This window comes from Thermobia domestica, chromosome 4, assembly GCF_964235325.1.
Source record: "Thermobia domestica chromosome 4, izTheDome1.hap1.1, whole genome shotgun sequence".
Lineage (NCBI taxonomy): Eukaryota > Metazoa > Arthropoda > Insecta > Zygentoma > Lepismatidae > Thermobia > Thermobia domestica.
Window position 1 is genome coordinate 9,656,475 of NC_137457.1, and position 15,988 is coordinate 9,672,462.

The 15,988-nt window shown below is 31.0% G+C and overlaps 1 protein-coding gene across 1 annotated transcript in view; it reads left to right on the forward strand.

Annotated features, from left to right (window-relative positions):
• The window catches only part of LOC145683627 (uncharacterized), a 497,638-nt gene that overhangs the window by 355,896 nt on the left and 125,754 nt on the right, over positions 1-15,988 (forward strand). Inside the window, exons 80-82 of the mRNA XM_081754963.1 lie at positions 5,501-5,515; positions 9,596-9,637; positions 12,875-12,925. Of these exons, the coding sequence (XP_081611089.1) occupies positions 5,501-5,515; positions 9,596-9,637; positions 12,875-12,925 (108 nt within the window). The remainder of the gene's footprint in view (positions 1-5,500; positions 5,516-9,595; positions 9,638-12,874; positions 12,926-15,988) is intronic.

Sequence of the window (15,988 nt, forward strand, 5' to 3'; positions counted from 1 at the left end):
TGAATATTCCAAAATTTTGGTAATAAAATCGAACCTTTGGGGCACCCTTTTTCTGTTGTGATTTCTAAGTTCCCTTCTTCATTTGGAATTACAATTTATCTGTTTCGCAACTAACTCCTTATTATATTTGTTAAATAGGAAATGCCAGTTTTCTAATATTATTCAATAAGAAAGGAAACAAAAGGTTATTAAAATCTTCTAAATCTGTAAAAAGGACTGGTACATATTTATTTGCATATTTTTTTCTTTTACGTATCTACTAGTCGATTAATTGTATCTTCCATTGATTTCCCAGATTTGAAACCGTTTTGTAGTGGATCTTCTTTAACATTTCTGTACTTTTGTATTCTATTCAAAATGATTCTCTCAAAAAATTTTTAAATGTTTTTAAGAGGCAAATATATTTATAGGAGCCAACTTCCGATGCATCTTTGTAAGATCCTTTGGACAAAGTACCTAATTTGGATGTCTTCCAGCAGTCTGAAAAACATTGTTCTTTCAAGAGTAAGTTAAAAGTCTTGTAAGGTATGGGGTCCATATATCTTTAGCCTTTTTATAAATTTCAGGTTTTAAGCCATCTATTCCTGGCGCTTTTTATTTTTTTATTTTTAAAACTCTCTATATCATTTGTTACCCAGTATTCTTCTGGTATGTTACTCATGTGTCTTTCTAACGTCTTATTTCTTTGTTCTGTGTTGCTGGTCGAATCAGTTATTAGTTGGTCTCTAGGAAAGAATTTGTTTCCTAGGATTTCCAAAGTTTCTTCTCTATTGGTAGTTAGTTTTCCGTCTGGTTTCTTGACTGTACTAAGTATTTAGGGATTTATCTTTTGTGTTATCCATTTATATGCTACCTCCCAAGGGTCAATTTCTATGTTCTTCAAATATTTTTTTTGCTTACATTAATTCTTCTTTACACTTATTTCTAGCTTTTCTATACTATTCTAATCTTCCCTCCTTTAATATTGGGTCGATAGTTGATTGATAACATTTTCGTGCTGACGTTACTATTCTTTTAAATCTCTGGTGTTTTGGACTCCAAAAAAATTCATAAACTATCTTTTCTTTATTTATCGGAGTAGCTTTTTTTCATTGTTTTAATGGTTACTTTTTCTATTTCATCAACTATTTGTACTAAACTTCTATTTTCATTAATTTGTGGTAGGCTTAATTTGTTCTTGAGGGTAATCCAATTTGTTTAAATGACATTGAATAATTCTTGTTCTTTTCTCATTACATTAATCTGATTTTCAAATGAAATAATTTCATGGTCACTTAATGTACATCTATCTCCTAATTGTCCATTTATTATTTTGTTAACTAATTCTGAAGTTGCACAACTTAAATCTAAATATGATTTGCCTCTATTTCCTACAAAGGAAGGTCTATTTCCTGTCTTCATGATTTGTAAACCATTTTGTACAATAAGAACTTCTACAATAAGAATTTCTACAATAAGTACTTCTCTGTCATCATTTTGTAGTGCTTCCCACAAGATTAGTTTGGCATTTGTATGGCTAATAGTAAAATTCTACTATTATTTCTTTGTCTTAATATTTCCAGTATTTTATTAACAAATCATTGTGTATCTAAGCTGTAATGAAAGTAACGGTTAATCAGATAATATTTAATTTTTCTTCATTTAACATCGGTTACTACAATCCAATTGTTGCTGAATTGTGTTAAGTATCTCAATCTGCTTGTTCATTATAATAGTTACTGCTTTTGGTTCATTACTCCGTAAATTGTTAATTTACCTGTCAGAAGGTATGGTTCCTGGGTTGCAACGTCAAAGTTTTGTATTTTTTTGGAAATCTTCTTAGTTCCATGGTAGTAACCCTATTTCCTTGAGCATTATTCTATATTATTTTCAATCTTTGAATATTAACATCCATGTTTTGTGAATACATACGCATGCACACCAGTTTCCGTGGGATCATAGCAGACCCTAACATTAGCTCTTACTAGCTGTTTGTATACATTGTGTAATGATCACTGTATACCTCTTAGTTCGAAGTCTTCGTCTACTAGATCAGGAAGTTCAAAACCGGTAGCTGGAAGATCGTAAAATATCAGTTCAATCCTATCTGATTCTTCTAAAGTGGGATATGCGATTGATCTTCCATTAACATGCGAATCTCTTACGATTTGTTTAAGTGCTGTTGCAAGAATTTGTTTTACTTCTAATGTGGCCAAACTGTATGTGTGATTTATTTTCGTATAGTTGCGGATTTATTTATTGCATTTTGTGTATACTTTATTTTTCTAATAATTCTTCGGATGCTTTAGATTCACATGTGGTACTCCTTATTTCCTTATCTTGGATATGTTGTTCATTTTCTTCCTCTATTGGGAATAAATATTTTATATATGATCGAAAGATTTATATAGGTTAAGAATTTCTTTCAGGCATTCATAATTTTTTCTTTAATGTTTTTTACTATTTACTTTCCTATTTTCTAATAAGGTAGCTAATTTTCTTTTTCTGTTTCATTACTATTCAATTTCTCCTTATTGGTTTTAAATTGAGTTTGTACTTCCTTTTCTTCTATGATTAAGGTTTTTATATTTGCAATTCTATTCCGTGTCTTTTGATCTATTTTTATAATTAATTTGTTCCTTTTCTTTTCAAGTAACTGTTCTAATCTCAATTTGTCCCTTTTCCTTTACAAAGCTTTTCTTCTTAATTCAAGTTTTAGGTTTTTTTACTCTCCATGATTATTTTTTCACATGATTCTTTCTCGAGCTACTTTGTAGGATACACATTCTTCCGTTTAAAAACTTTCACAATTTTTGTGTCGTAGCCTACTAGGCACTCCTATTTCCTTCCCCTTTTCATCGCATTCTTCAAATTTGTCCTAATTTTCCACAGTATTGGCATCTTACTTTCTTTTTACTGTGGCAATATTTGGTCTGTGTCCTAACTCCTTTCAGATAAAACACTGTGGCACTACCAGGAAGTGGTATGTGCTTCATAGTGTACATAAACTATGTCTTTCAGTACTAATATGTTTCTAATCTTGGGCTCTAGGCACTTTCTCTGTTGCTTCTTCCCCGCTCTAAATCTACCTTTGATTTTTTTTGCTTCTTCCGTCTTCTTCCTCAATGTTCTGTTCTATATGTGCTTGTATTAGCTCTTCGTCTCGCAAGTCAGAGGGGGCACCATATATAATCATTAAGGGTATCTTTAGATACTTCACATTGAAAATTCTTTTTGATTTCGTCTTTGGCCATTGCCCTTTAAATGTCACCTTTGGTTGCTGTTTCCAGTACTACTCTATCCCTAGTTGTCCTGAGTCCTGTAATTTTCAACTTTTCCTTTCCCGGATCAATAGCGTCTGTTAGGCTTTCCGCCGTTTGTTTTGTTGTTTCTCCTTGGTTAGTTTTAATTATAATTGCCGGTCTTGTTTTTGCTGTTACGTCCTGGATTTTAATCTCTTTCGGTTCGTTTCCTTCGCTCAAAAACTACGGTCCATGAATGTTTTTCATCAGTTTCCATATTTGTATTGTGAGTTTTTCAATCTTTTTTAGCGTATGAATGTTCTCCATCAGGGTTATTAGGCTCCATGTTAATTTTTCTGCCTCTAGTTCTTTTACTGTATGTTCTAGATCTAATCCTTCAATTTCTTTCGCTATCTCAGTTCTTCCAAAAAGTTGTTGTGTTTCAATTAACTCACCGTTTATTTTTATGTGCTTTCTCTAGTTGTTTCATTTAATCTTCTAGTTTCCTTAGTTGTTTTGTTTTAGTTTGTATCTCTTGTTTAAGTTCGCTTTTATCCTCCATCAATTTTGTAATTTCTTCTTTCATGTGTCTTATTTGTCTTTCCCTAACTTGCTTTGTTTCGTTGTCTTCTTTCTTTAAATGTTCAATTTCTTTCTCCATTTTCTTGATGTCTTCCTCCTCCCTTTCTATTGTTCTTTGATCATCCCCTTTCGTTACTCGTTTTCCCCATTAGAGTATAAAAAAACTATATATATATATATATATATATATATATATATATATATATATATATATATATATGTGTGTGTGTGTGTGTGTGTGTGTGTGTGTGTATGTATGTATTATGAACTCGATGGCCTATGGAACTCAAAGGTTCAATGCCGCGTTCACAATATCTCTCCACCGACTTCTATTCTTAGCCAACTGGATCCAATTCCGCTTTGTATTCCTATTTCTGCGAGGCTCATCTTAATATTGTCTTCCCATCTGCCCCTAGGTCTTCCTATTGGTCATTTTCCGGTTAGTCTTCCAGTTAAGACTTTCAAAGTGTCCCTATTTTCTTCCATCCTAGCTACATGACTTGCCCACCTGAACTTCCTAGATTTGATGACCCTTACAATGTTTAGTAAACCCTATAAATTATGTGCTTCCTCGTTACGAAGTTTCCGCCATTCCCCATTCTCGTTCGTCTTGGATCCGAATATTCTTCTCAGAATCTTGTTCTCAAATACTTCCGGTCTACGTTCTTCTCTCAGAGTAAGTGACTATATTTCGCAACCATACAGAACAACAGACATGATTATCGTTCTACATATTTTAAGCTTCAAATTCCTCAACGAACTTAACGACGACAACGAGTTTTGAACTTACTAATAGCACAAATTCCCTGCTTTTAGTATATATTTAACTTCTTCTTAAATGTAATTTTTGTCTGTTAATATTGCTTCTATATACTCCATAGATTTTATACTGGAAAATTTGTTCAAAAAAGCGTCCAAATGTCATATTACGAGTACAGTATTATAAACTCAAGTACAAAGAAAATGTAAATCAATGACAAATTGTCAATTATTTTCATTTAAAATTTGAAAGTATAAAGTGAACCAGTAAACATTTTTGAAGTCTTTTTTAAATAAGAATGACCATTTTATAAAGAAAATCTATTTTAAACAACATGAATGATGGACACGCACCATACTACCTCTAGAACACTAATTCTTTTCTTTAATAAGTTCTTTAGAAAAATAAAGTGACAATTATGTTATGAAATATCGAGGTGTCATTAGTTTTATATTACTAAAAATATTGTTTTTGCTAATCTTATTTTCCAAATTTGTATTTTAATTTTGCTGTATTCTAATTTACTTGGGAAAATGTATATCTAGCTTTCACTAATAGAGGTGACGCCATTCACAATACTTTGAGATATATCTGATTATTTTGCACCTTCTTATAAAGGATTAGCTATGTATAGTATCATTAACATAAACTAATTGCTGAGCAAAACAATATATTAATGTTAAAAAAACTACATACGTGTGACAGTTTTGCCAACTAATATTTTGGCCTTATGAGACACTATGCAGATATATCTGATGAAGGCAGTTGGCGAAACTGTCATAGTATTTAGTAGTGTTTAGAATGTTAATATATTATGTTGCTCAAGAAACTGTGTGTAATTATATACAAAACAAAGTTTCTTCTTATAAAAATGTTATAGTTCTTAAAGTTATGTATTAATGCCAATATATTTCACCCTTGTTCTTGTTTCGTGTAGGATCGTGGCCAATGGGTAAGATACCTAGTATTTAACCATATTTCCTTTGATGTTAACAGAAATAATATTTCAAACTCTGATCATATGGTCAATGGTTTACTGTCAGTAATTTAACATTTTCAAATTCCAATCGTTAAGTGAAGCCATGAAGTGGAACATAAGTTTTATAATATACATTTTTTTAATAAACATTCGTTTGTATAAACGTACATCACTTCTGCTACAAAGAGTGAAATCGTAAATTTCGATTTTATCATGGGGTAAAAATTACTTTCCTTTACACATGTAAAGTTACAACTCCAGTGTTTCTTCTAGTTATTAGTATTAATTCGGTTTAAGTTAAGTGTAAGTTCTGATTGCAGGACAAAAAAATCGCATATGTTGCCACTTGCAATCGAAATAAGATAAACATTTTCATAAAATAACTTATATTCTTATGTCAGATTAATGCATGGCCTTAAGCACTTACACACCAATATTGGGTGGGATTTATATTTTCTAAAGATTAGAAAAATATGCTATATATTAACATTAATCTTGGAATCTTTATATTTAAACACAGTTTGCTGTATTATAAATATGCGGCAATGACGGCACTCAGATTTAATAAATGTTATTCGCTCACAAAAAGTTAAGGACTGTTTTTTTGGAACTGGAGACAAAAGAAACATAATTTCACTTTGGCTCAAAGCAATAGTTTTAAAGATATCCTTTTGGATCTGATAGCCTTGATAATTCTATTAATTTTTGAATTATAATCTGAAATAATTATTTAATATAATTATTTACTGGATTATTTATTGGAAAAGTTATTTACTGGATACCTTGTAATTATTGTGCAATATGTATACATCTTCCAGTATTCTGATGAATAAAACATTTTTCTCAAATATTGATCAATTTAAAGAGCAATAATATAGTGTTATCACTAAACTATCCAGAAACTATTTTATATATTACAGTGATTCTTAACTGTGTGGTATTCACTATAGGTGTATAAAACACAATACAGCTATGATTTCTTATTCTCGTACCAGTTAATAATTGTAAAGTTATCAACACGTCCTATTTCTTTCCTACATATAGTCCGATGTCAGTTAATAGTGCAATCTTAAATACACCACGCTCAAACTATGTAGAAGACTCTCTATTTATTCAACATTATCGCAATCAAGGATATCCGAATGAGTGTTTTAAAAGCAATAATTTTATATATGAAAATGAATATTATTCTGCAATATTTTTAACAATAGTTATAATAAAAGCAAACAATGCACGGAATGCCAAGAGGTTTGAAAATACAAATGTAAACCAAAAGTAATCTATCCAGCTTTTCGGCTTTAATTAGAAGATGGAAAGGAGGATGGGATGTTGAAATAATGTTTGAACTTTTACTAAAATAGGTGATAACGTTTAACAGTAAACAGAGCTGTAAAAATTGATTATATTGTGCATGAAATAGTACATAACAGACGCGATAAGCCGCATATGTAATGTCTAGAACATTACTAAAATTCAACTGAAGAGTCATGGAACAAAACGATGATGAAAATAAATAATTATGTTTTAGAAAGTGTTAGAAAACAACATATATATCGCAACTTCAATACTTTGTAATCCCATATATTTAAAATTCATCCCATATATATAAACTTCAATAAGCTTATAACAAAAAGTAATAATTTCGAAGTTATATAATAATATAGGAGATAATTGACCGTAATAATAGTTCATTCGTTAACTTCGTTAACTTAACTCCTTTAATTTCGTTAACTTAGAGCAAGAGACTGAAATGAATTATCGGCGATTCATGAGACAATTTTTGATTAGGTAAATAAAATTCACAAAAGAAAATAATGTTGCGAATAGTCCGTAGGTGTTTTGGAGTAAGATATTATTGATTAGCGAGAAGTACTAACATTTTTATTCAGGAAATTAATATATACCTATAATAGACAATATTTTTAATAACAAGTCAGTCTTTACTGTACACAAAAGACTATATGACGTAATTTGAATCGATAATGAAAATTATTGAATGGTTTAAAAATGATATGAACATATGTGTAAGTATGGCTATAACATTGGTGGATACTTCAAGAGATTGTCTCTTGTAAAGTTAGATCAAATGTATGGCTTGAACTTGTGGTTCTTTTTGCCTGGAGGAGACAAAATCTCCACTTTGAATTTAGTAGTAGCCTGTGCATCTTTCATGGTGACATGTGAAATCAGCAATTGAACTAACTCTAGGCGCAGAAACATTATTCCTCGTGCTTTATCAAACTCAAGCTACATATATCTAAGGCGCATGAAAAGGGAAGGTGTTATATGCATTGGAGTTTTGGAAGCAAAAATGTTAATGGTAAACTACTACTTGTGTATTGATTGGAACATATTTTGAAATATTTCCAAAAGATATAAAATTTTATATCTAACACAGAAACAGGGATATTGGCAATGCTAAAAAAGAGACTGATAAGTTAAACAGAAAAAATTATAATGACGATACGGTAGACTGTGAGCTTGATTAACAACAATGACACATATATCATGGATAAGTAATAATAATATGTGTCAAACTACCAGTTAAAATGATAACTAATAGTAAAGCTAACGTGCCCAGTTGTTAACACGGTAGTACAGTGATAAATGTTTGTACTTTTACAAACTGTCACTTAACGTATTGCAGGATAACAGGGGTTAAAAGAGTTGCCTTTGATCAAACACAATGATTACAGGGTAATTAACTCATACTATCTCTTTTTATTGTATTAAATATTAATAGTACAATGTGGATGAGCACCTTACAGGGCTATTCTAAACCAACTACATTCATTAATGAATATATAGGTCATATACAGAGAGAATAAGATCATCGTGTGTCAAAGAGCTCAAATATACTACGTAAGATTAATGAATAATCATCGTCACATTGAGACATAATACCTTGGCCATTACAGTTATACATTGTGAACTCATAAGCAATATACTTGTAAAGAAACATCAAAATGCATTATGTGAATAGTCTCTCTTATAAGCAAATTACAAAATTAATTGTTCAGGGTTTATCGAAACCTATGGATATGAGGATGTATTTGACTTGTACTCCTCTGCCATAATTACGCATAAGAATAGAAAAAACATGCAATATACAACTTACAATTTCTGATCCGTCGATGACAGTCTGCATCAGCGATAATATATTCGCAATGCTACGGTGGTCAATTGTAAATACACCACCTGCCCGATAGTCTCCGTCTTAACAATACGTGCGGGACGAATCGAGTCGAGAATTCAACCGACTGAACGCAATTGAATGGCTGAAAGACCGCATCAATACGACTAAATGACTGAATGCCCTGGTTTAGAAACCAGCAGTTTTTATATGTGCCTCATTTGTTATTTATCTTTCTTATATTCTTTAGAACCAGTACATTGTATACTATGAAATAGTAGTTTTAGTGACGTTTGCGGGAAAACACTTGCTTTCATAGTCTTCACATAAGAAAAGTGTTTCTGTTATATAATTATTTTTAGTTTCTGTTGTCCTTCTCCAAGTGTGATACTATTCCAATAATAACTTATTTGTATTACTCGGTTTTACCAACTTCACTGTGTTTCCGTGCACTAAAATGATATTGTAGTCTAATTCTAGAAATTATAAAAATTTCGATCAAGTCCTTTACGTTTTCGTAATGCATATTATCTTTGCAGCTTCTACAGCAAGTAATCCGTAATCGATGGGAATGTATTTACGCTACTAATAATGTGTTTGTGTATAGTACTAATATGAACGTTGAAAGGTAACACAACGTGGAGCTAAAACCAGTCAATTGAATGTGTGTTTTATCTATACATATAAATGAAGAATTATAGATCTCCTTTATTTAGGCTGGACACACTAACACATGTCTTATTTTCAAAACTGATCAATATTAGTCTTTCTAAGCTTTATTCATACAGGTAGACATAGTTTCAGTGTTTTACATCCTTCAAAGTTAAACAAATTTCTTTTCCAAACGAAAATATTTCCATGATAATTCTTTCATTTTGTAATGTAAATTATTTTTGTAATATAATCTGTAATATTTCCAGATGACAGCTGGATACGAGGTTCAAGACGAAATGGAAGAAGAAGTAAGTATTTTAATTCATAAATATCAACGTAAATAATATAGCTTTCAACAATAGTATGTCCAATGTACGTCATTTGACGGTTTGAAAATTTTTAAAAAATGTATAAGTTGTACTATATTCCTTCATTCTTGTTTGGAAGAATACGACTCTTTGTTATTTTAAAAAAATTAAGTTTGTTTATGTCCATAAGGATTTTTATAATAGTAACTTTTGTAGTATTGAAGTATTTAACTTCAAATCCAAAGAAATAAATAATGATGTTCGACTATTCCCACTTGTAACCTGTTATTTCTATTCATAATGTCATTTATCTCACTACATTTTTCAACCAATTTTCAATAATAACAATAGTAATAACAAGTTTGCCAGTGGTAAATGTTATATTTATTTTCTCCAATATGAGTAAACTTATTTACCTTTGATGGCAATTAATTCAAATAATAGGAACTTATGGTCACAAATATACTTTGTAAGATAGGTGGATCTATTAGGTAACTAAACAAGACATAGATAAACACTTCGCTTTATCTGGACCTCAACACTTCTAGTAAGTGAGCTATCAATGGGTATTATAAACAAGTCTACAGAAATTACAAACAGAAGGGTGCTTTGAAAAACACTTGATCAGTTTTTTTTAATAGGAATTCGACATATTTGTTTATATTTTATGCGCTCGTCGTGATCCAGAACTTCGAGAAGTAGTTTTAAGGAAATTACGTAATAATTAGTAATATTCTTCTTTCGTCACAAAAAATAGTGCAGAAAATTAGATTCAAATACACTATAAAAAACTCTAAAATTTTGCGATTCGAAGACAAAACTACCGAAGCAGAAGAAAAAGTATTTCTTCTACTTTCTTTTTCTACTTAGTATTTAATAGTTTGTTTATTATGTTGAAAAACGCTTAGCTTCCAACCAATATTTTGAAAATGTGATCATCTTTCGATGACAAGTTGTTTACCTCCGAGTGTAGGTATTCATTCATTCAGTCCACGCCACACAAATGCAATTAGTTGTGGGTAGCAGCCGGTGATTAAGTCAGATATAAAGTAAATACAATTTTGTATTTAGGTATAAGAGGTAGAATTTTTGCAAGAAACCATTTAACTATGAAGAATATAAAACATTTTCTAGAGAAAGGGCGCAACATTATCATGAGCACTTTCTTCATCAGCAGAACTTACTGGTATGTATCACTGTTATATCAGTTAAAACAAAAAAATGGGATAAACTATTAGCTCCGCGGGAATGTTTGTGGCCCCACCGTGGAATTCTAATTTATAAAATTGACAATCTCAATTTTGTTTCACATGAATGAAATTTATCAGGAAACCCTATTTTCCGCAGAGCTGTTGTCATTCACTAGATTGTCTTATTAATAAATATTAAAATTGCATAAATTGATTTGGGTAGTTTTGTTTCATATTTGGTTCGTATTCGTCACATTTTACATATAGAGCGTAGTTTTGAGTACCACAGACTATTTAGAGAACAATTCTCAGATGATAAGAATTAAAAGTTAAAACCGTTTGTAACTGAGAAATAGAGTTTTATAGTATATTTATTTTACTATTGCCTATAATTAATCGTAATTTTTCCTCTACCACTACAACCCTATGATAAGAACAGAAAACAAAGAAATATTTCTATAGTAAGAAAACACGATATGAAGCAAACATTTTGTATTTACCGTAAAAAAATTTCGAATGATTATCATTAAACAATTGCAATTACTTTCCACACAGTTCATTAAATCTTAAGAAATACTGCTTGCTCTTCCCTTACTCTACCACATAGTTTACATATCAATCTCTCTTTACATATTAGTGGAAACTACCATGTTAATTAACACAAAAATGTAACAATTACTTGACGGTATTAAACATGCTAACTTTATTTTTCGCAATTTGTTTTAGATCCGAACTTATTACTTCCTTTGCAAAGGGAAGTATTACATAGTGTAAAATATATGACCATATCATCTTCAATATATGTCTGATACACATAAAACGTCCTCTTAACGATAAATCTTATAATTATGTCACCAATTTAACTACGTTTTCAGCTGAGTTTTACTTATTATAAATTCTTTATGTCCAACTATTTAAGAAATCTATCTAGTTCTATTATTTTCTTTGTTCTAGTTCATTTCCTTAAGTATTGTTCATGCATTTAAATTCAGGAAGTAGTATTATTTTCATAACAAATAAAATGAATAATTCTTTTACATTACTATATTATTTTAGAACTGTAGAAAAATGCGTACACATTTTGTAACAATTAAAAAATAATAAAATAATTGTAATTTCGAACCGCAAAAAGACTCAACAAGGAAATCAATGGGAGAGATGGATAGTTGTTTCCATCAAAACGTCACATACTAAAGAATAGATTTGGAGACTGTAAGTTTGAGGTGTAACTGTTCGTTAATTTCATAATTAAAAACATCAATACTAGTTCTGGTAATCAGGAAGTGACAATAACATGTCGAGTCATTATGTCATTATGATGGATAACCATTTTTATTCACTTGTGATCTATTACCATGTTAATTCTTTAAGAGTAGCATATAACTAATAAAAAAGACATGTATAATTCTTCCTTTGTATAGGAAAATTCTTTGTTGTAACCAGGTTTTCAGGTTTTAAAGAGAAATAGTATTTCAGGTCAAATATATCTTAATCAGACTTAGGTATTAGCAATTGTTTGAATTATAAGCTGAGTGAACTCATAAATTTGGGGAATAATGTAAAATTGTGTATTGATTAAAAGCATACCCGAAATACAAAACTTAAAATACTAATTGACATACTGACTATCGCTCTCTTTGCTTATATTGTAAACAGTTTTAACGTTTTTATTCTTGTCCGGTAACAACGTTAAAGTGGAAACATATTAAATATCTTACATATACCACATTTTGTGGTTAAAGGTTCCTATCGTGTTTTATGTACCAGACTATAGTTTGTAAATATCAAAGAATTAAAGTTGATATCAGATATCTCCTTATGCATGAATTATGTTATGCGATCTTGATATGTTTTAACGTTTGATGTTTCACCAAAATAGATATATAAAAATATTACGAATAAAAGCTTAATTGGCAAGTTGGACATAATAAAACTATTTATAAATTGATCATGACTATTCATCTTCAATAATCTCCATGATAGAATATATACCTCACTCAGTACTGTATTAAATATAACATATTTAATTATGTTATATGTTTATCAGATAACGCCACTAGTGAAAGAGGAGGTGATACAAAAGGGAATGATACTGCTCGTAAGTATTATTAGTAATTTTTAATCAGCAATATTTAACATCTTAAATCAATTTAAAATATAGTAATCTTGAATAGACGACCCATGCAATTTTTATGTGTTAAGACCAACTTTAACAATTTCCAATAATAGTAATAGCATGCATGTATTACTTAGAATCATATATTACTCCTTAACGAGGGAACCACAATCTAGTGGTTAGACCATTGGAATAATGTCAGCGTCGTCCCAGGTTCGATTTCTGGCCGCTGATTACAAGTTTTCGTCGCTCACCCAGTGCAGTGAGGCAAACTGGGAAGTCATGTTAAAACAAGATGTGACGACTATTAGATCTAGAAAGCTCCATGGGCCACGGAGGCTCAGTGGTAGAGTGTTCATCTCTGGTGCATGGAGTAATTGGTTTAATCCCAGCTCTGACCGTCTCACTTAACCTAGCCGGTATAACTGTGAGACGTAAAACTTAAAGATATTTTTCTTTTACAAAGCTCCTGATGTATCTTTTGGCGACAGAGCATCCCAGCGCTCTGACCACAAGCTCACCGCTAGGATAGACGTTTAGCTACCGGATGCCACTAAAGCAGGCTTAAAAATATAAATGATGTGTTACACCAATTAGTTTCTTTAGTGTTATATTATTCCTTAAATTATTTCGTTTTATAATATAAAATATAAATAAATATGAAATACTACTATTAATAAATACTACTAAAGGAATGGAACTTAAGGATAATGCATAGACTGCAATTGTTCTCCTTGGTCTTTTGAAATTATTTTCATCCATGTTAGGAAATTTAAATTATCTGTCTTGTTAATATACCAACGTATCGTTTGAATAGTATAGAACGAGCCTTGTCTTTTTACGCAATAATCAGTTATATTCATATATTTTGTATAAAAATGCTAACTCCATAGTCAAAATGAAGCAATAACATCAATAACATGAATATTATATTTATGGTCGTTGTGCCGCTTTTCCTTATTCAGAAATACAACTATGATATCCCATAAATTCCAGAAATTATTATAATTTTTATAAAACAAAATAGACATTTCTCGGACTATAGCACTTAATTTGGTCTAGACGATTGCCTTTCATTAGACTGGACATGGTCTATTAGTGAAAAATATATATTTTTGAAGGCACTTTAACTAGTTATGTCCTCAAACTGTCCTTATGACACAGTGTGAATGTCACATTATAGATCTATACGATTACTTGATACTTGAACTTGAAGTATTTAGAATCATTAAGTTGACATAAATTGACGGTATTATACGATATTATTTAACGCATTTTCTCATCTAATGTCCGAAGTAGTTTTGATGCTTCACAAATGTATTTACTGGACCAGAACTGTAGACACATGAGCGTTAAATATTTTCAATTATCAGAGATAGGATTTAATAGTGAAGAAATCTGAATAGAAGCAGACGTAGCTCTATGAAATATGGGCAAAATTTCAAAGTAAAATTAAGACAATATTCCGGAAACAGGTAATATAGTTTTCATATTTTATTGTTGTTATGATCATTTATTAAAGAAGTAATTTCATGAAGATGCAACTTAACCCTAGGAACACAAAGGTATTTTAGAAAAAAACTTTGAGTTTTACGAATCGAAGACGCGTACAGGGAGAACCCCGAGAAAACCCACGCACACGGTGTTTGTCCACCACAAAGTTCACTTGGCGGGACCTGGGATCGAACTCGGGACCCCTAGCACCAGAGGTGAACGCTCTACCACTGAGCCACTGCGGCCCCAAATGGTATTTTGGGTTACATGAAACACCAACCTCTAAGGCCCACAAGAAAATGGTCATTATTTCTCACCGAAAATAATTTATGTTGTCTGATATGAACTTGGGATGTCTAAGACATCTTATATTTTTACTCTATTATTACTAGGTTTTTAAGTACAGTATTTCCAACTATATGTTTCTACGTATATAATTGTTTAAGTTAGCATGTTTTATTTATGTCAGTATCTAACTATTTTATTTTATTTGTTTGTGTAGAAAAGTTATCAACGAGATCAGTAGCAACTTAGTGCAGTGACAGTAGTAGTACAAATTCGACTTCTAAAAGCATTTTTTTGGTGGTGCTGTAAAGTAGAGTAGAATGGGAAATAGTGGGGTAAACTTCAGTATTCCAGTGCATTCAGGATTAATTTTTTATAAGTCAATCTCGGTTATCCTTGGAATGGCGAGATTCTTTCAAAGTTTGTTTGTACGATAAGATAGATATTGTTAGAGTCGTTCATTGGACACTATACGGGCTGTCACCAGATAATCAGTGTTGCCAACACAGGTTACATTTTTCTAGTAGTACAACGTTAGGTCTTTGCATCTATGGAATGATCATGTACAACGTAAGCAAAGAAGCTACAACTTTCTCTCAGTTTTGTAAACTAATACCAATACAATATCATGAATATTAGAAGGAATTCATTGCAACAAAGGCATCGCTGTGCCCTGCATGTTGTAATACCAAAATTGTTAGAAAGGAAAGTAAAATAAATAACCAAAACATTGAAATATAACACTTAGCGTATGCAGCGAACAGCCCCTTAGTTCTACCAGCGGGGGGACCTCTGAGGCCCACAGCAGTTCCTTTATTTATAAATAGAAAAAATAAAACGCTAAAAACTAAGCAAGTACGTTCTATGGTGAATGGGGTCAAGCTTGACAATATCAATTTTTTTTTAGTTTTTTTAATGCAATCAGAAATGTTACAAAAATTAACAAAAATAAATTGTGGGCCTCCAAGCCCCCCTGGTTTTCCTAGGTGTATGCAGACAAAAGATAGCATAAGCTTAACATATCTAGAATTTCTTAACTTTAGCTTTTATTTCTACTTCGAATTATCATGATGGTTTTCGATATTTTATAAAAAAATAGGTAGATGATTATGCATGTTATTTGTGTTTTATAGCGTCAGATATACGGTGTATGGTTTTAGTCATTGATGTGCAGAATGTATTTCATATTAGTATACTATTCAAGACTAAGATACCTTGCAACAAAGTCACAGATGACGATTGTATCAAACTTTCAACATTGTAACG